Below are 21,269 nucleotides of genomic sequence, written 5' to 3' on the forward strand. Positions count from 1 at the left end.
GCATGGATGCAAACACCCAGTGCATTAATTGAAGCAGAATCATAAAGATGAAGAGACTGGAACTGCAACAATCCAAAGAAGTAATTTTTTTTTTTTTAATTTAAATTCAAATTGTTCTTTACAAGGGTTTGACATTCCAATTTTGATATTCAAGTTCCCAAATGGTGTAGTGGTGTAATGTTTTAATGATTATCCCCTCAAGCCATTCATAAAACACATTGATCATTAGTTGCTTTCCTAGCAACATAAACCTGTATGATCAATATATTTCCTGACTTTGTTCAAAGGCAAACTGTAATGATTCTATTGCTCACAGAGTCATACCCAAACACTTTGATGCTTCCCTGAGTTTGATAAATCCAACCCCTTTTTAAGCCTCTGAGTAGTACACCACATACCTATCCATCATCGTGAAATGATCCCATCATTACAGTACAGCTCTGAAACTGCACAGCCATTCATCAAACACCTTTCTTTGACCATAATGGTAAATTCCAAGTTCATATTAATTTGTAAAGTTTCATATCATTCTTTTCTTTACTGTGAGCAGCAGACATTACATCTGTGAAAGAATTAGGAACAGCATCATCATAAATACAATCAATACTTTTCTCGAAGGAGTCTCTTAATCAGAATTTGTTAGTACCACACATGTTCTCACTTTTTAACAGATCACAGAACAGGTCTCATCTAATGGGGCAGAGGGAAAGACTCTGGTCATACTGTCTCCCTTCCAGTAGGTAGCTGCCATGGGCTAAATATATTACCAAACTTTCCCAGTTTCCTCAGTGGTATTTCCTCTAAGCAGTCCCACATACTCAGTAGTTCCCCAAATCTGCCTTGTTATTTGAAAAAATACCAAGCAAACATAAAAAGCCATATGTACTATTATAACTACAGGTAACTGCAGATTTCCTTGTAGCCTGGCTCAGGGAAAAATAAAATCTAGGAAGGACTTTACAGAATGGAAAAGCTGAATTTGAAAGGGACTCCTTTTAACTGACCTACCATTGACAACATAATGCTTTTTGTCACAACTGCTTCTGCTGTACAGCAAGTATTAGAGAACCACTAAAAGGCTAATGAAAAATATAGGCTATTCTTGAGTGTGCCATAAATAAAATAACTTTACTTAATTAATAAAAATAGAATATAAGCTAACTTCATGCTTAATAGTCTAGCTACAGAGACTGTTCATAAATTCAGTTACCTGGGATCAAATTTATCCAGTCACAACCCACCCAACAGAAACTGGAAAAATTTGAAAAATAACTGATCCATCCATAGCTTCCCTATAAAAGCCTGAAAAAAACATTTCACCTCAAAAGTAGCAAGATTTGCCTGGTAAAACATTTAATTTCTGCTGTAGCAACTTATGAATGTGACTTCTGAGAAATTATTGATAGTGACAGAAAGAAAATTGAAGCTTTTGAGATGTGGTGCAAGCAAAGTCTCTTGCATATCTCCTGGACAGAAAAGATGATAAATGCTCATATTAAATATATTACTGGAGAAAAGTAGACTTGGTTGTCAGAAATGAATAGGTGTAAATGTATGTGCTTTGGACACATCAGGAGTAGAGATGGAAATAACCTTGAGAATGTACTTATGGAGTGAATGTTGACAAGCCATCATAATAGAGAGCAGCTAGGAAGGAGTGGGATAGATAACACACAGTAGGCCGCTGTGACTTTAGTTTCTGAATGCTCAAAACTAGCAAGAGATCAAGGAGGCTTCTAAAAATCCTATGAAATCACCAATGTGCAGGTGCCAATAAATTAATTTTACTTCACTTGCAAGCACAGAAAACAACAACAAGCAATTGTTCTGTCAATACAGTATTTTACAAATTACAAGTGTATTTGCAAGTATATACTTTTTCACAATGGCTTAAATATATTGACAATGACAATCCTTGTCATTTCTGAACATGCCTTGATACCACAAAAGCCCAGTGGCAAGTATAACTGTCTCTGGCAAGTATAGCTGTCTCTGAAGAATAGCCACAAGCAGGTTGAAAGCTGGTGGGTAAGAATTAGAGATGGAGGCAACAAAGAGAACCTTGTGCCTGATCAAGGGGAGCCTACTGACAAAGGCTTCTTACTCCAGCTTCAGGAGGCATCGTGCTCACAGGCTCTCATCCTGCTGCAGGACTTCAACTACCCCGACATCCACTGGAAAAGTAGCATGCCAATCTGTTGGTAACCCAGAGGCTCCTGGAATGCCTTGAGGATTACTTCTTAAGCCAGGTAATAAACTGCCTTACCAGAAAGGATGCAATACTGGACCTGATGGTCACCAATGCAAGTGAGCTAATCGGTGATGCCAAGATTAGAGGCAGCCTGGGCTGCAGTGATCATGCCCTGGTGGAGTTTGCAGTCCTGAGGGATATGGCTCAGGCAAAGCCAGAACCATGAATTTTTGGAAAGCAACCTTCCAGCCATTCAAGGAATTAGTCGATATGACCCCCTGGGATACTGCCCTCAGGGACAAGGGAGCAGAACAGAGCTGTCAGATCTTTAAGGACACTTTCCACAAAGTGCAAGAGTTCTTGATCCCCAGGTGTAAGATATCAGGCAGGGAAGGCAAGGGACTGGCAATGGCTGAATCCAGACCTGCTGGTCAAACTAAAAGGCAAGAAGGGAATGTGTAGACAGTGGAAGCAGGGACAGGTATCCTGGAAAAAGTATAGGGATGCTGCCCAGTTGTGTAGGGATAGGCTCAGGAAGGCCAAGGTGCAGATGGACCTGAACTTGGCAAGGGATGCAAAGAATAAGAAGAGCTTCTACAGGTATGGCAGCCACAAAAGCAAGGTCAAAGAAAGTGTACCTCCCTGATGAGCAAGACTGGCAAGCTGTTAACAACAAACAAGAAGAAGGCTGAAGTACTCAGCAACTTTCTTGCCAGAGTCTTCACTGGCAACCTCGCTTCTCACACCTCTTGAGTGGATGGACTGTAAGACAGGGACTGGGGGAGCAAAGTCCCTCCCACTGTGAGAGAAGATCAGTTTCGTGACCACCCAAGTAAGTAACCTGAACATACATACATCTATGGGACCTGATTAACGAGATGCATCCCAGAGCCCTGAGGGAATTGGCTGATGTAGTTGCCAAGCCATTCTCCATGGTATTTGAAAAGTCATGGCAGTCAGGTGAAATCCCTGGTGACTGGAAAAAGCGATGCATTGCACCCATTTTTAAAAAAAGTAGAAAGGAGGACCCTGAGAATTACTGACCTGTCAACTTCACCTCTGTACCTGCAAAGGTCATGGAACCGATCCTCCTAGAAGCTATGCTAAGGCACACGTAGGACAGAGACGTGATTTGAGACAACCAGCATGGCCTCACCAAGGGCAAGTGATCCCTGACCAACCTCATGGCATGGTGTTCTATGATGGAGTGAAAATAGTGACCAGCAGGTCGAAGGAGGTGATTCTCCCCCTTTACTGTGCTCTCATGAGACCCCACCTGGAGCACTGTGTTCAGCTCTGGGCCCCCCCAACTTAAGAAGGACATGGACCTGTTGGAATGAGTCCAGAGGAGGGCCACAAAGGTGATCAGAGGGCTGGAGCACCTCTCCTATGAAGACAGGCTGAGAGAGTTGGGGTTGTTCAGCCTGGAGAAGGGAAGGCCTTGGAGAGACCTTATTGTGGCCTTCCGGTACCTAAAGGGGGCTTATAACAAAGGTGGGGACAGACTTTTTAGCAGGGCCTGTAGCGATAGGACAAGGGGTGATAGTTTTAAACTGAAAGAAGGTACATTTAGATCAGACGTAAGGAAGGAATATTCTGTGATGAGGGCGATGAGACACTGGAATAGGTTTCCCAGAGAGGTGGTATATGCCCCATCCCTGGAAACTTTCAAGGTCAGGTTAGATGAGCAACCTGATCTAGTTGGAGATGTCCCTGCTCACTGCAGGGGGGCTGGACTATATGACCTTTAAAGGTCCTTTCCACCCCAAACTATTCTACAATTCTATGACAACTAACCCTATCTCCAAACATTACTCAGAATAATGACATTTTCGGACAGCACAGGAGAAAGCCCTCCTTACCAAAACCAGAGCAAAATATTTAGCGAGATTATGTCTAGGGATCAGTTTCAAAGGAGTGTATCACCCATACAGTGTTTGGTCCTTCCCTTTATTCAGAACTGGTAATACTCCATGAAAGGTCAGCAAGCTGTGGGACTCCTGTCTTTGAAGGAAGTACTTCGTGTCTCCACCTGATTGTCCTCTGGAGGTAATACAAGTCCTCCACCCTTTTACAGGTTTTGCTTTGTCAATGTAGGACATGGGAGAAACATGAAAGTCCCTGGTTTTGGGACAAAACACACTTCTTGGTGTATTCTTAGATGAGAGTAATTTCACTGCCAACACTCTCTGGCATGGGACACTTCTGGAGCTCTTTTTATGGCAATGCACATTGTGAAGAAACCCATTTTTGTCCCACATTAACTTACAACAGATGTAAAGTACATCAATTCTTTTATAAAAATAGGTAGTCAAAACAATTAGGTGCTGTTGTCAAAGATATGTTACACTGCAAAGTTTTAATTAGAAACCTCAGGGATATCCCTGAAGATCCAGTGCAGCAAACTTAATATATTTTTAACTGAAGGAGCCAAGTGCAACTGCATGGGTGAGAGAATCAACAGACAAAGAGGAGAGACAACCAGAAACAAGGAGTAATACCAAAGTCAAAAAGTTGAGAGAAAACTTCCGTGCAAAACTAAAGACTAGGAATTCTTTTCCAGTGTTTGGTTATTACTGAGTTCAGAAGAACTGGTGTATTGCAGGAAAAAAATGTGTATCATTGTCAAAATAAATAGGCTTTCATAATGAGGAAAAAAAAAACATTCATGATTAGGAAGCAACTGGCAAGAAAGCAACCTGCTAGGTACCAAAAATGGCTAAATGCTAGAGCTGAAAACAAGTAATTAAGCTTCCCCCCCCCCCGACCTGTTTTGAGTGTGACTTAAAAAATTCAATAGCGAAGGACCACGCTCCACCACCTGGTTCTGCAAAGCAGACGCTTTCAAGAGCATAGCTATTATTAGGAAGACAAGTGCTTTCCTAACCCACCAGATAGGATTTCTTACTTGTCTGCCCAGCTGACTGACAGATATGACATATTCTGCAGTTCCTGACACACTGTTGTGTCTTAATACAACTATTTAGTTCTTGGTCATTACTACTATCCATGCTTACAGTACTAACAAAGACCTTCGGGCAACCATTAAGCTGTTCCTGAAAACATGTGTGCATAGCTTAATTTAATCAACATGAATTAAAGGATTTTCTGTGCTTAAAGTAATCACTCCATACTCTCTTCTGCCTCACCTGAAAGCCATTTTGTTCTGAAAACCTTGTGCTGTGTTATTTCCTCTACTAGTAAACTCACCACATTCTCCTTTTCTTGGTATTTTCCTCTAACCTCTCCTGATATGATGCAGAGAAAGCAGCACCCTGCAAGCCTGCCTCACAAGAGTGTTCAGCACCCTTTATTTCAGTCTGCTTATAAATTACATTTGTAATGGTAATCTAATATATATTAAGAAACAAACAAATAACAAACAGATTGGAGTAAATACATTCCAATAAAAACAATGGGAGTAAAAGTAAATAAATTCCAACAGAAATCTGTCCTGGTAGGAACTCAATAAGATCTGAGCAAAGACTAAAGGACTGGGTCTTATTATTAGACAGAGCCATCCATTAAAACTCAAGGGATCATGTGAACCTGGCTACAGCTGTACAAGAAGCAGAGTTCAAGTCAGATCTCAGCTGCCTGCTTAAATTAGAAGGGTGAAGGTCAAACAAGCAAAGGCAACAAACCAGACACTCGCAGCTGTAATCATATCTGCAAGCAGATTTCAGGACTATTCAGATTAAGAGTACCACAGGTCAGATTATCTGAAGCTTTTATGTTAGCACATTCTGAAAATGCCACAAATATATTCAAGCTAATTGGCAGTTAAGTGTTCATTCATACCTCCCTTAATTGGGTGTGATATCAGAACCACACGTTTTGTTTTAGCCCTTTAGAATTTCAAATGGTGTAGAAGTACAAATCCTGCTGCTCCTCTTCTGAGAGATGGGACCATTGCCTAATCATCCCATGATTACAGAATTTGCACCTACTCTCTCAACCACTTTGCAGATTGCAATTTGTCCAAGACTCGTTCAAAACACCATATATCTGAGTAACAGTGTCCAAATTAATGGCTATCCTGAAAGTGCTCTGACAGTTTTATACCAATATGCTGGCAAAATACTCCTGCTGTGGGCCTAGAGTGCGTCTGTAAGGTTATGTTGATACCAGAACTTACAGTCAGACAGCAAATTATAGCAGGAATTGAACAGCCTACCAGCAGAAACTGCACCTACATTTAATGGCTAAGGACTCCCAACAACATTGACACTGAGGAGTGGTCAAAGTTTCCATAGTGCTGACTAATCACTACCTGTGAAAGCAGAAATCTATGTGAACCTCTCCTAGATACTCAACTTTCTACTGATGTATTTCAGGACTTTTTCTGTATTATGCTGCAGATACAAGTTCCCAAGGATTAAAAATCTGTGAACACTACTCCACAGTAATTTCTAACTTCACTATTTATCTGAAGTCTGCAAGAAGAGAAAGCTATCTTGGTCTACAATCATGAGTACTCCAGTGTAGGGCTTCACAAACAACTTGCTCACAATGAAATACAATTCTAATTGAATGAGCAAACTGGCTGGCACTTTCAAGTGAAAACTTTGAACTGTCACATCTAACTATGAGTTAGTTTCAATGTACAAATACCTTAGAATGCAAGAGTTACTCTTCTGGAGAAAATAAAAGTGACTACAAGTGCATACTAGAGGCTCTGTACTGTGTTTGTCATTAGACTAAAAGCCAGTTGTGGGAGTGCAGCCCTTTACCTCTTCATTCTTATTCCTACTTCATGACTTGTTGTATAAAAATTTCTAGGTAAAGATGGTGTCTCTAAAAAACCTGTAACCACAAGATTACAAGAAAATATTATGACATCGTAGGTCCTATTAATGATATACATAAAATACTGCTTTTCACTAACAATGAAACAATACTTGAAAATAAACAAAAACCAGGAAGTTCAGAGACTTAGGTGAAATTTCTAGAATATAACACCCGTAACAATGCTTCAATTCTGCCCAAAGAGAAGTCTGCCTAACATCTTCCTAGCTTTATGCTTGGGTCATAAAAAACCTCAGGAAAGGTCACTTTAGATTTATTTCTTGCATCATTTTTACTAACTTACATTCTCTCTTTTTCTGTTTTAATTGAAGACCACTCATATAGGTGTTTGATACATACTTTCTTTTTTTAGTTACAGAATAATCTTCTAGGATTTGCTTCCAATTTATTGTGTTAATACAAGTGTATTAAAAATAAGTAATCTATCCCAAATTAGTTGTTTATATTAGTCATTTGATTTGGGAAGCAAAGTACCTAATATAACAAGTGTAAGGTTAAAACCTCCAAATTCATTAAAATACAGTAGTTCTGATAGTACATATTATTTAGTGACAGAGTTGATAGCTAGTCTGGTACTTCAGCTCTAAGGCAAATCTAAATGGCCACTGAAGTTTGGATTAGGAAAAGGATTAAATGCTTGATGTTGGCCTTATTTGTTTATTAAATCAGCACAACCTTGTTAAAATTGAACTGTGTATCCCACTTTTACAGTCACCTGTCCATTGCGAACACCCCAATCCATCGATCCTTATGCCTGGACACAGAACCTGATTTAAATGCTTTGTCTGGGGACACCCTTCTGGGTTTCCAAATCAGTATCTGAGATACCCTGAGTGTTTCTTGCAACTCTCAGCCTATAACCCTTCTGAGCAGGTTTCACAGAGGCTATGGAGGTTCAAGGCTTTAAGTCCCCTAGGATAACACTGCAGTGAGACAAGGAACACAGGTGCAGGAGAGCAATTTCCTACCCACGTGCTATTACACCAGAAGTAGCACTAGAGAACTCCTCAGTCTTTGTGTGTTTTCCTCCCACACTTTGTAAATCTGGAATTTGGCATACTTCACCATAATCTGATTTACCCCTTTCCATCCCCTCAGCCTCCTGCATCTCTACTGGGTGCCTGGCAGGCCATGCCAGCCCCCCTGCTGGGCCCCTGCAAGGCCCATCACACATGCACAGCTCCTATGGAAAAACCCATCCCTCCATGCAGATTGGTCCCAGCCTCCTGCCTTTAATTTGGCTCTATAGAAAATTTGTTAAGAGATTTTCAAAACTGAGACAAATGATGCTTTTAGCTGGTTCGAGTAACCAAGAATAGTCAGCTGACGATCCTAAATTAGTCTTCATCAGTTAAAAGTCATCTTCTTTCAGTTGTCATGCACCTTCTCTGAGCAGGGCGAGCATCTGGAAAACACATTATAGCCACCTATACTCAGACATGCAGGGCACATAATGCAGATTCAAAACAGACAGATATATCCCACTTTGCTACTGACTTTCCAGACATACCCCATCTCTTCGAAATATGAAAGAATATTAAATTACAAATACATTTTGCACGAAAGGATTTCCTGAGCTGGCTAGCGAGGACTCCTTCAGCCTGCATGTTCAAGCTTCTCCTGAAGATTTATAACTAAATTAACGTTTGAGAAACGCATCTGCCAACAACGAGGAAGAAAAATTTGGACGTCGAGGCTGCTCTCGCTCTTCCCCCACCGCCTGCCTGCAGCAAGGCCACCCGCCCCTGCCCGCCACAGCGCTCGTGCCACCCCGCACACCGCTGCCCCCGTGTCCCGATATACCACGCCGGCCAGGCCTCGCCACCCGGTGGGACCAGGCAGACGAGACCAGCGCAGCCATGAGCAGCCCGGCTCCGTGAGAAAGCACAAACATGCCGCTCCCCCTCCCGCACACGGCGCTGCCGCCCTGCAGCCGGGAACCCGGCGGCCCCCTCCCCGGCGCCATCCCGGCAGCCGGCCTCACGCCGCCCAGGCATCGCCCTCGCAGCCGGCCGGCGCCCGCTCCGCCGCCCAGGAGCAGCGCCCCACGGGGTCGGGGCTGGGCCGGAGAGCGGCCCTCAGGCCGCCGCCCGCCCGGCCCGGCCGCTCCGGGGGTTTTGGCGCCAAGCGGGAGGCAGCGCTGCTGCGGCCGTGCCCGGCACTGCCCGCCGCCGCCCTGCGAGGAGCTCGGCGAGGTTAGAGACTTACTGGCCGGCCTCGCCCCTGCCCCGGGGCTGGGGCTGGGGGATCCTGGCTGGGCGGCGCTGCGGGCCCGGCCCCAGGCCCGAGGGCGGGCGGGCAAGGGGAGGGGGGCGGCGCGGAGCCTCCTCCCGGGCTGTTCTTCCCCGGCCGGACGGAGAGCGGCACTGTGTCCCCGCGGCGCACGCTCCGCCGGAGCCTCCCCCTTCTCCCCAGCCACCGCCGCCGCTGCCGCCACCGAGCAGCTTCCCCCTCCCCCCACCCCTCCCCGACCAGGAGCCGCCGCCGCACCGCGGAGCAGGGAGGCGGCGGGAGCAGCGAGGGCAGCGGCCGGCGGGGGTGGCGGAGAAGCGGCGAGGACCACCCGGCACGGAGGCTACTCAATGCTGCACCTTCCGGAGCTGCATGAGGTAAAGGCGGCTCCGGGTCCCGCTTCCCTCCGTCCCCGCTCCCCCCCTTTCCGTCGCCCGCGGACGGCGGGGGTGTGTGCGCGGAGCCGGGGGGTTGGGGGGCTCTTTGTGGGCCCGGCCGGGTGCGGGGCGGCGGAGCGAGGAGGGGCTGCGGGGCGAGGGGCTGAGGGGACATGAAGTTGCGGGAACAAATGGAAAGTGGAGAGTGGCCTGGCCCCCTCCCCGGGGGGGCTCCCGCCGCCGCGGGGGGTCCGGGCGGGGGGCTCGGCGCCGGGCGGGGGGGGCCGGCGGGGGTGTTTTGTTTGCGCTCGCCGCCGCCTCCCTCCCTCCCTCCCCCCTCTCCTGTTGGTTTCTCTGCCTCCTGATAGTTTTGAGGCCTAACTGTTTAGGCCTCGTCTCCCGGCTCCGGGGCCGGCGTGCCGGCTCCGGGGCCCTCCCCGGGGCCGGGAATCGCACCGCCTGGCCCCCCTTCGGGGCGTAGCGGGCCCTCGGCCCCGGGGCATCCTTCGATCGAGCCCGAAATTTCGTCGTAAAACCGTCAGCTCCGAACTATTGGTGTTGGGCTGGAGCAGCCCCGCAATGAAAGGAGGCGCCGGAGGGGAATGGAGGGGCTGGAGTTGCGGGGAGCGGCGGCGGCGGCGGTCAGGGCCTCGCTCCAGCGCGCCTGGGGCGGGAGGATGCGGCGGGGGCAGCGGCGGGGGGCGCAGCCGGCGGGGTGATCAGCGGGGCCTTCTGCGAATTGAGGGTGAGAAATGGAAAAAGAGGGTTAGAAAGTCGTTTCCATTCTGCTGAACTTTTGTTTTCTGACCGATAGAGGCCGGTAGAGGACTGTGGAGAAGGAAAGTTTATAACCAGCAGCACCAGGATGGACTTCCCTGCTACCCAACCAAAACCTGCTGCCGATGGTAAAATCATCTACTATCCTCCTGGAGTGAAGGAGATTACGGATAAAATTACCAACGATGAGGTGGTTAAACGGTTAAAGGTGAGCAATCCTGATCACCACCCCCTTCCCTGCAACTTTTGCTTCTTAAGAGAAACATTTCATCACTGGAAAGGAGAATTGCCAGGGTTTCCTTGTCACAGTTGAAATGTCTCCTTCTTACCTGCAGATCCTGCTTTTCTATAAAAGAGGAGTCATTTTTGTAATTCGTGGCAGTACTTCTGTGAGCTCCCTCAAAGCCAGAGTTGATACGTTAAACTGCTAATTTGTACGTGAAATACATCCACAGTTTTGGGGAGGGTCTGAAGTGGAATCATAAGTAATAATTGCAGGATATGTTACTGATAATTTTTGTTGGTAAGCTCGAAGGCTTTTGGGGGTTCCAGCGCCTTGAGCAAACGTAGTTGAGAGGCAGAAACAAGTAGAGCTAGCTAAGGGTGTTCTTGACTGAAAAGATAGCACTGTTTACAAACAGCAAAGATGAATTTCTGGAGTGCGTAGGTTAATTTTGAAATTGTTTAATATGTAAAACCTGCCTCAGATTTTGCAATTTGATATAACACATACAGTTTCTTTCCTATTCAGTATAACTGGTGCTTGATAAAGTTACTAAATTTTCCTAAGCAAAAGGGACAGTTACAAAAACATCTTTGCTTGCTTGACAGCATCCTGGGGGACTGTGAGGCTTACCTCTGTGCTTTATTGGGGTTTTATTCCTTTTTTCCACTGGAAACATGAAATACTACAGTGATACAGTAGCATTATTTCTTAACTCTATGCTGAAACCAGAGAAGTTGAGCATCGATCAAATATTGGCACAGCTGGTTTGTTAACGCCATGGTCTTTGGACCAGAAAGTTGTTGTAACCTAGGATTTGGTCCTGTGCCCGGGTGAAGATGTAGTAATAATTTTTCAGAGATTGGAATAATTCTCTCATCTGTTGATCTGTGTCCCATCACAACAGTGACCCCGCAAAGACTGAAAAATAGAAATCACAGTCTTGTATAGTCAGTTAGTACATCAAAAATATCTCTTACCTATAAATGTGAAGAGAATATAGGCTTTGTGCTTTGCTTTCAAAGCAACAAAGCACATGTCAGTTGTTTCTTTGAAAATGAGCCTTGTTGTCCAATTACAGTTTTGCGAATTATTGAATGGACAAGTCCAGTCTAGTATTTTCGAAACTCCAGTGGAATATTGCCAGTTACAGGAGAAGATCCTAGAGTTTTGATTGTTTGGACAGAGACCTTGAATAAAAGTCCGTGTGGAACGGGGAGGAGTGCAGTTTTGAGGTGCTCATTGAAACAGGTATATTATTTTGTCCCTGTTGGAGAACTTGCAATGGTGAGCTATGCCATTCTTAGATAATAGATATGTTTTGCTGAATTCATGTGTGTGTGTTGGACATAATTTTCAGGCTAAAAGCAGATTTTTTAATGAACTACTGTTAAGGAATTCAGACGACCTTAAGACCATAGGCAAACTTTAAATGGGAACAAATATTTTGCTAGTGGACCTACCATCACTGAAACAACAGAGAAAGATTTTTCTTATCTTACTGGTACTGCTTAATCTGAGTTTGAGGATTTTTTTTGGTCAGATATTAACTTCACTGAAGCATCAAGAAAATTGGAAGTATTGTACAGTTTCGAACTAAACCAACAAGTATTTTACTCTTTATGTTTTTGTATAGACATATATAACCTTTATTTATGAAATCCATGTTTTTTATCTAATCTTATCATATATATATAATATATACCTATATATATCATATAATACATATTTGATCTACGAAACCAAATTCATTCTGGCATGTGGAATATTATGATGATGCAGTGCTTGGGATGGAAATGCCTGGAAAAGTTTTGTTCACTTAAAAGTTAAGTTTCCACAACTTTAAATATGACTGAGTGATAAAAGCCAGCTTTAGCAGAATGTACAAATTCAGGCATGAATCAGCCCTTGAAACTAGTGGGTTTGCCACCTTCTTGGCCATGCGTGATCTAAAGATGCTCTGTGTGTCTTACAGAAGATGCGTGTGTAACTTGGTGTTTTGGCCACCAGGCTTTGGGTCATGTCCTGCAAATTTTTGTACTTTTAGCTTATTGAAGTCATGGTCAACTTAATTGGTTACAAATTTGTGTCCTTATTAGCAACTTTTCTGATACCGCATCTGTATTTTTGTGTCCAAACCTCTTCTTGTAATGAAGGCTTTTCATATTATTGGAACTTGAGACATTCTGGGCACCTGTCCCAGAGTGCCTGAGCAGCAGCTTTTGTGCCAAGGACTTTTAAAAAGAATGTTTTTCTATCCTTTCCCTCCTTCTGCTTGGGGTTGTGGGTAATAAAATGTAGGCCAGATTCTTTTACAGTGTTTTGATATATCTGTATGGTAACATTAGCACTGTCCTGAAAATGGAAGAGTACTGAGGGTGACGTAGAAAGGAAAAGCCTCTGGATTGCATATGTATAATGAATGAAACACCAGTTCAGGTGCTTTAATGGAGTCAAAGGTGATTTCTGGTGTGTTAGATTACATTGATGGGTTAATGCCTTCTTAGAGTGGGACAGTATGTGATGTATAATTTCAGCTATTGAAGAAGTGATTTTAACTGGTGTGCTATGGTTGGGGACAAGTGGCAGTTTAATAGATCCAAGTAAGTTTAATCTAATTATGCAGCTAGCATGTAGCAGAGTTGAGGCTTACTGTACTTTGACTAGAAAATAATATTTTTTTTGCTTGTTTTTTGTTTCTCTGTACAGTGCATCTTTTCAAGTAATGTAGTGATTGGTTTCAGGACAGTCAGATGCTTGTCAATTTAGTAAGGCTTGTGGGGAGAGGTAATAACTTTTATTTAAACAGGTGACAGAAGTGGAAAACAACAAACAATTCTAAGGCACCAAGTAGTCCTTTAGTTCCCAAATCTATCCAGCAACTAAATACAAGTTGAGAACAATTGTATTAGCAATATGTTTTTTCCTGTAAGATAGTTGAAGGAAGTTTTAGAAACTCATAGAGAAGCTTTGCAGCAAAGTGGATACTGACTATTAACATTTTTTTCAAATTGACTGTATTTTACTGCCTTGTCAAATTCCCGACTTGTATACTGTTGTCAGTAAACTATTACATCTCAGATATCACTTTCTTTGTCACAAGAGAATATTTTGATGTCATTGATGTAGAACCTTGTAATAATTATTAATAAGATCAATAGTAGTGTACTTAATTGTCAGGTATGCTAAAAATAGCTCCATGAATCCAAAATGCATAGAGACTGACTTTCTCAGAGACTTGACTTTGTAGGCAAAACCAGAACTGAAAAGAAGTGGCTTGCTCTGCTGCTTGTCCCAGCCTCTGTTGTGTACCTTATCTACAAGCATTTGCTTTGCTGCGTGCCAAAATGGATGGGTAAACAGATCTGGGTTAAAACTTAGGAGGAAAAAGACCCCAAAAGCCAGACCTATGTTAATTTTAGTCTGATTAATTTTTGCCTGATTTATCCTGAGAGTTCACAAATACTTGTGCCAGCACAGCGGGGGAAAAGCAACTTCCTTTTGTGGCACTCCTGCCTTAGAGTGTTGAAGGAACTTCAGAGTCAATTTGAACATAAAAGTTTGCAAATGTTGACTTCTGAGATAGAGATGAGGACTTCCGTATGTTTCTGCAAAACTACCTCGCCTGCTAGATATTTTTTTTTTTTTTTTTAGTAAAAGAAATAATGCATCATGACAAGTTCAGGTATAGCTTTGTACCAACAACTATACAGTTTGGTAAAGTGTATGACAAGTCTGTAGAAAAAAAGAAAACATTTATAGTGCAGCATTTTCTTTTAACTATAGATATCGGTGTAAGCAGCACTAATCCATAAAATCTGTAAAAAGCACATTTAATCAGACACTAAAGATAGAAAAGTACCCCACCCCACCCCCAGGAAAAAGGGTGTTCTGAAATCTTCCAAAGGAAAAGGAGTGATAAACTAGTTGCAACATAGAGATTTTTAACAAAGGTTTAAGACAGTGTAAAACCCTGTTTTTGTGAAATTAAGAGTTTCATAGGTTAGAATTTATTGAGGGCAGTGTAGTTCTTTATCAAAGCTGGGGTTAGTATTCTGGGTTTTTGGGGGGGGGGGGAGGTGCAGGGCGGGCGGGGTGCTTGTGTTAGTTTTGGGGAGTGATTTTTCTTTTGTTTCTCAGCCAGTCCAGCACTCTTGTTGCTTTTCCCATGGTGATAGTCTGGCAAGGCATTTTCTGTGAAAGTTTCTTTTGATTTCCACATATACCTTTCTACCCTCTCTCCCCAGTTTTCCCCCTGCCACCCAACCCCAAGGCCTAGCCTGTGATCACCTGGAGAAGTTAGCACTCTTGGTGTGTCCTGAGATTTTCCTTATCTTGTCCCATGGCATTTCTTAGTTTTTGGCTATGTATTGGTGCCAGAGAGAAACAAACACTTGCTTTCCTTCTTCCCATTGTCTTTTTGCACGTTGCTCTGGTTATTAAGTGTTGGCCTCTTTGTTGCTGGGCCTGTTGCATCTTTGTCTTTGGAAGATTATCCTCATATCACTAGAAATAGTTAATGCTAATAATTTATCATATTACACACAGGTGAGTTTGAGGCATCTGTTATATAATGGTAAAATTGAGAAAGGTTGCTTGTATTTTCTACTTAAATGTTTTGGAGTAGGCTGGAGGTATGTGAGAGGGAAGAAAAGGTTGCTCTTCGCTCATCCTGATACTTCTGCAGAAATTAATGGATGTTCTCTGAGTTTGTGTAGTTAGATGCACCTTTGATGTGACCTGGCTATGCTTAGGTAGTTATTTAGAACAGAACTAAAAAATGCAGATTTATTATCCTGGAGAAGAAAATCTATGTGTGAGGGGAAAGGTGTACATACTAAGTATGTTGGATTGTATTAGTTAATAAATACAATTTGCTGGCAAGACTTGGTGACATGGGTATTTTCATGGGTGAAACCTCTGACTTGCATGTACTTACATGCTTATATTTAAAAATTCTAATCAGTTTTGTGGAGGTCATATAGCCAGGTTACAGAAGTGATCCACAGTTAATTATTCTAACAATTCTAAAACTTCCATTAATTGTATTTAACTGCAGACTGCCGTTTGCAGTGTTCTTGAGCTTTGCTGGCCACATAAGCCTAAAGCCAAATTTCTAATTTGATTTTGCTCATAGTTTAATCTTTTTAATTAGTTTGACTCTTGCAACAATCAAGTTTTCCATTAACTGGGACAGGCCGCTAGTCAAAGAAGAAATCTTGTACTGTTTTTTTTTTTTTTTTTTTCAATGGAATATAGCTGTTTGCTTTGTAAATGTCCCAATTTCATTAATCTTTAGAGAAATAGACCATGTAAGCTCACCCAGTTCACCCAGATGTTACTGAATTTCAAATTGACTGATGATGAGACCCTTCTGGTTTTGTATCTGATTTTAACAACACTTTATTTTGTTACAAGTGCATCAGTAATTAACATACGATTTCACATGTATGATACTATTTTAATGGTTTCCCAGCAACAATAAGATAAATATATAGTGAAATAAAAGAAGTCCCAGTTTGAAAGGGGGAAAAAACAGAGGTTGCTAAACCAGGAATGATAACTTCTGATGACTGACCACCAAAATGGATGAGTTCAGAAGTCCTTATGCCCTTGTTTATTCCATCATAAACCTGAAATAATTAGTTTTATTCTTGTGCTAATGCTTTTTTGTGAGGTGAGTACATGATGTTAATTGCAGTTCAAAAGATGGGGAACTGAAGAGCCACTGAAAAGGAAAAAACCAAACCCAAACACAAAAAAGACAAGCTGTCTTCATATGCCTGATCTGGCATTTCTAAAATGTGACTTCTGAAGTGACTTGTGCATTCTGCTACACTTTACATGTTCAGACCACAAGTTCCTATAGAAACTTTGTAATAGGTGGAGGCTGGCGTGAGAGTCTTCAGACTAAACTTTTTTAAAACAGGGCATAGAATATTCCTTTCCTGCAATATTTCCCTTCAGTTCCAGTCTTCCAGCTTCAATAAATAAGAAAGATGGCCTTTGAGTAATACGCTCCTCTACCAAATAACCTTGATTAACTTCAGAGCAAGTCCTTTCTGTGGACTGAACCAAGTAATGGCTTCAAGTTTTTGGTTGAGGTTGGGGTTTGTGTGTTTTGTTTTTGTTTGTTTGTTTTTTAAGGAGAGGGAGGAAAGGAGGGTATGTAATCATTTACCAAATACTGTATTAACATCAGGATTGAGCAGGTTGACTAGAGATTTGAGAATTATAGGATTATACTTGGAAAAGAGGTGAATAAGATAAAAGCATACAAAATAATAAATGACAGCAGATTAGGAATTTCTGGTTTTGCCCCCCTCTCCTGAAGAAAGAGCGTTCATTGAAATTGAAACTTAAGCAGTTGTTAAAGGTTACATATTTCTCAGAGTCATACTGGAAGGTTGCAGCAGACCACAGCTGAATTGATTTTTGATGTTGTCTTTAGTATAAGTGACATACTTGGATATGTCACTTCAGGTGGGTGTGCCTGTCAGTATGTATTTTTATGGTATAATGTGGGAGACTTTTTGTGTATTCAGATATTTTAAATAAAGTTTGGATGCAAAATCCTTGACACATCAGTGCATTTTTATGAGAAGTTTGTATGCCTAAGTTTGCAAAACAGCAGGAGCCGTAGCTGTGCTCGGAGACTCATAAATGAAGTGTTAATCTCACAACACTGCTATGAAATGAAAAAAAAAATATCCCTTGGTTTGCAGACAGTAATGTGGAGATGATTGATAGGAAGGGGTATGAAACATCATCTGAGGTTACTTTTCTTCCTTGTCCACTTGTGAATCAATTAATACTATTTTGGTTAATGCCTATGTGCATCTTTTGCTACTAGAAAGAAAATCAGACAAAATAAATAGCAGGTAATTCACAGTACACATTATAGCCATTTTAGTAGTTACAGAAACCAAACTTCTGTCTAGTCCACAATCTATGTTAAACATTCTTCATATATGATATTTTTTTTTTAGACTGCAATATCTTTTTAATCACTATTGTTACCTAGAAATCTAAACCACATGCTTATTATTGGTGGCACTCAAAGCAATGTGTGTTTGCTGGCTCTGCAGCTGCAGTAAACTAATGAACTGTATTCCCACTGCTGTGCTGACATCAGAATTTGGCTGTTGCAAAGATGTCTTAAGCATGATGAAGTACTGTTAAAGGTAAACAAAGATGAAATTGGCACAAAGTATGTTCCTGCTTAGAAATGAAGGTTGAAAATTTTGTGGTACCTAGATAGCATGGGATATCCTAAACATATGTTTTATTTATGTGAGACAGATGATACATACTTATCTGATGGAGCTGTCAGAGCTGCAGTGTTAGGATCAGTTTTGCAGCCATGGTGTGGAGAAAAATCCATTCAAATTAACTGTGAAGACTGCTCAGCCTTTTTAATGTCTTAGTTAAGTGAGTTCCCATTTCTTTCCAGTTGTTCAGTTATATTACCTAATCTTAATAGTACTCTGTTGTCTTACATGAATAGAGCCTGTCACCTTTTGCTGAAACACTATTTGGTAGTCATTAGCAATTATAGGCCTTACACTGTTTTAGTGTTGCATTCTAATACCTCATGGTAGAAAGTATGACATCTGTCTCCAGGAGATTTATCAAAACTTTCCAAACTGTTGAAGCAGAATAAAAGTTTTGTACTGGCAGAATACATTCATAAGCATTAAAGAGACATATGCCTTTTTGATTTAAAAATACTTTTTTTAACTGATACAGACACTGAAGATGAAAGAGAAGGAGAAAGAACGTTTTAAAAGAAGTTTGCATAAATAAAATATTTCTGGAGTCCTCCCTCACCCCTTTCTTTGCTTGGCTACAGCACCTGAAAAATGCACGTTTGTGTGTTGTTGTTGTTTTTTAAAAAGTAGTTATGTTGCTGTTCAGTAGAATTAGCATTTGCTTTGCAGTCATTAAAGAATACCATTTCCTCTGCAGTTGTACTCTCTGCTTTCTTACGGCCTTCTATGGAAATAACCTGATTGACCATCAGGGAATAGCTTCAGATCTGCAGGAGATCTGCACATTTACAGTATTATTTTTTTTACATTGTATAACTTACAATCTTTGAACTGTTCTATCACCACATCTAACACAAGAGATGAACTTCAAACTTGTTGTTATTATGAAAATCTCATTACTGTAGTTTTAAGTGCCTGAGAATCAGCCTCTCAAAAATTGAAAGAAAACATATTTGTGTTTTTCATTTTGTATATGTGATAGTGCTTTGTCTGGGCAAATGTGTTTAGCTTGCTTTTCTAATGAAAAAAGGTTTTATCTGGTCAGCCGCTCAAATTTCTTTGTTGCTGATCTTTCTTGAAGTTACTTTAGTTCAGAACTTGCTGACAGTAGGGCAAGGGTTTCAGAGATGCAAGATTTGTCTAATTGGTGCGAAGCAGAATAAGAGACATCAGAATTCTGTTTATAGAAAGGAAAACGGACCAGCACTGTTAAACATTTCAAAAGGCAGCAGCCCTTATGCTAGCTGGAATAAATTCAACTAATTCTGACATGGGTGTTTCAAATGCTATAGGGGATGTGCTGCCCACCCACCCCACCCGCCCTGCTCCAGCTCTCCAGGCACGGCACCCAGAAGGAGGTGGGCAGGTAGTGCAGGAGGATGAGAGTGAGGAGTGCAGAAGGGAGTGAGTTGGCAGCGCTCTTAGAGAACGGTGATGGGCAACAGATTTGTTGGAAACCAGCCATCATTAATTTTGCTGCTTATGGTAAAATTCATTTCATATAGCAGCAGTAAATGAGGTGAAAAGCTAAAATAAAGCACACAAACTTTTAAATACTTTCTCAACCCACAGACTAATAGAGGGCTGTGCATGGTATTTGAAAATATTACTAATTTTTTAACTTTAAAGTGGTGGGGGTTTAATAGCTACAAAGGATTCCTACGTTCCTTGATCATCTTGATGGAAACTGCTTACGTGATGCACTAGTAGCTAAAAATCTCAAAACATGATCACTAGGTTCTTTAGTTAATGTTTTCTATAGTATTTTTCTTAAATAATTTTGTTTTTTCTGTTTATTTTGGCTGCTTAGAATCATGATGATGGTACAAATGCTGAAGCAAAATCTGTGTAGTGAAAACTTGGTTGAACTTAGCAGGTGCCCAGTATAAAGAAAATGTGCAGTTTGAGCCTTATGATGATGCCATAGTGTGGATGTGAAAAGTTTTTTAAAATATGTTGTTCCTTGGAAAAAAACCCAAACTGACTGACGTTACTGGTGTTACCAATGTGGTGAAAGCCATTGTGATGAAAGGAAAATACTGTTTGATATTTCCCCTTAAAACTACCTTCAGATGGATTTGAGTAGTCAAAGTAGGGTAAATCCTGTTTTTTTGATACAATTTTGTGTTTTAATTGTGTTCTCTTCTGTTACTATTTGAAAATATATGCATGTACTTAATTATCCAAAATGCAATAATGGTTCTCTGTAGTAAACTCATTATTGAAATTTAATCAAACCATAGTCGTAATTTAGTAAGGAATTACTGGAAATTAAATTCTGAGGAATATAAGAATTGTTATCTTCTTGTGATTTAAAATAAAAAAAAAATACGCTTGGTCACTTAACTCACACACTCTGACTGTGGTGCCTTTCTCTAGGCTTTAGTCCTGATGTCCTAGTCAGTCAGAAAGGATATAATTTTTCTTTAAAAACTTTGTTTACATGAAACAGTGAAGAAAAATCATTCAGAAATTATGTCCCTTTATTCGTACAGTTGTGCAACATATTGTAGAATAAATGAAGACAAGTTTAATTCTTAAGCTGTTGCAGTAATAAGAATGAAACAAAGTAAACTTGATACTTTTGATGGTAGAAACAGAATTCAGCAATCTGGGGGGAGGTGGAAAGGGTTGCCCTCCGTGTTTGTTTTTGGATCACTGGCTCGCTCTGAGCTCTGAATTACCGCACAGTTAACATTCATTCACTTACAAAGCAAAACAAAGAAATGCAAGGCAACTTTAAAGCTTTTTGCTGAAAATACATGTTTATTTAAATACCTTATTCAGTCATCCTTTGTAAATGTAATTGGCATGTGTCACTATTTCTGAAAAACTTCTAATCCTTCTCTAAAGTTCCCACTTCTGCTATCACCAGTAAAATTCCAGTGGCAAGAAAGGAAGTATTTGCTTGTGTGAAGTCAGTAAATGAGGGTCTAGTAGTTGCATTTGTGAACTGTTAGTGTTTTTTCTTTAAAATTTTTTTCTTTAAAAATGTATGTAGAATATGAAAGTAGGCATAAATCTGAAGTCTAAGGGAAATTGGGAAATCTGGAAGTAAGATTTCAGCTCTGTACCAGTTGGAACTGGTAGTCTAGACTGCTGTAAAATCAGGAGAGTTTTGCTTGAGGAAATGGGAGGGTTCAAGTACAAAAACTGTATCTTTGTAGAATATATACACATCGGTACAACCGGCAGTAGGTCAGTAGAAAGCCTAGTAAGTTGTAAAGTCTTTTTGAACTGGAAGTGAAAACAAAGGCTGTGTTTCTAAACCTCAGCTGAGAAAGCAGGGGTGGTGCGTTATGCTTTCCAAAATTAACGCTTTTTCAGTCCTAGCCTTTGTTTCCCTTTTAAAGGTTAAAACACCTTCAGTCAGATTGAAAAGTAAAAAG

At 41.4% G+C, this 21,269-nt stretch overlaps 2 protein-coding genes across 4 annotated transcripts in view; one reads left to right on the plus strand and one right to left on the minus strand.

The window, feature by feature from the left end:
- The window catches only part of N4BP2 (NEDD4 binding protein 2), a 63,453-nt gene extending 54,108 nt beyond the window's left edge, over positions 1-9,345 (minus strand). For 2 of the 3 annotated variants that reach the window (XM_080408072.1, XM_080408067.1), the window contains exon 1: positions 9,209-9,345. The gene's annotated coding sequence lies outside the window, so the exon portion shown is untranslated. Of the gene's footprint in view, positions 1-398; positions 7,756-9,208 lie in introns of those variants that run through there. The other variant, XM_080408071.1, reaches the window with a different exon arrangement.
- The window catches only part of PDS5A (PDS5 cohesin associated factor A), an 85,900-nt gene continuing 73,400 nt past the window's right edge, over positions 8,770-21,269 (plus strand). The window contains exons 1-2 of the mRNA XM_080408143.1: positions 8,770-9,609; positions 10,424-10,594. Coding sequence (XP_080264269.1) covers positions 8,893-9,609; positions 10,424-10,594 — 888 coding nt within the window. The 5' untranslated portion in view covers positions 8,770-8,892. The remainder of the gene's footprint in view (positions 9,610-10,423; positions 10,595-21,269) is intronic.

This window comes from Falco punctatus, assembly GCF_963210335.1.
Source record: "Falco punctatus genome assembly, chromosome: 1".
NCBI classification, from domain to species: Eukaryota; Metazoa; Chordata; class Aves; order Falconiformes; family Falconidae; genus Falco; species Falco punctatus.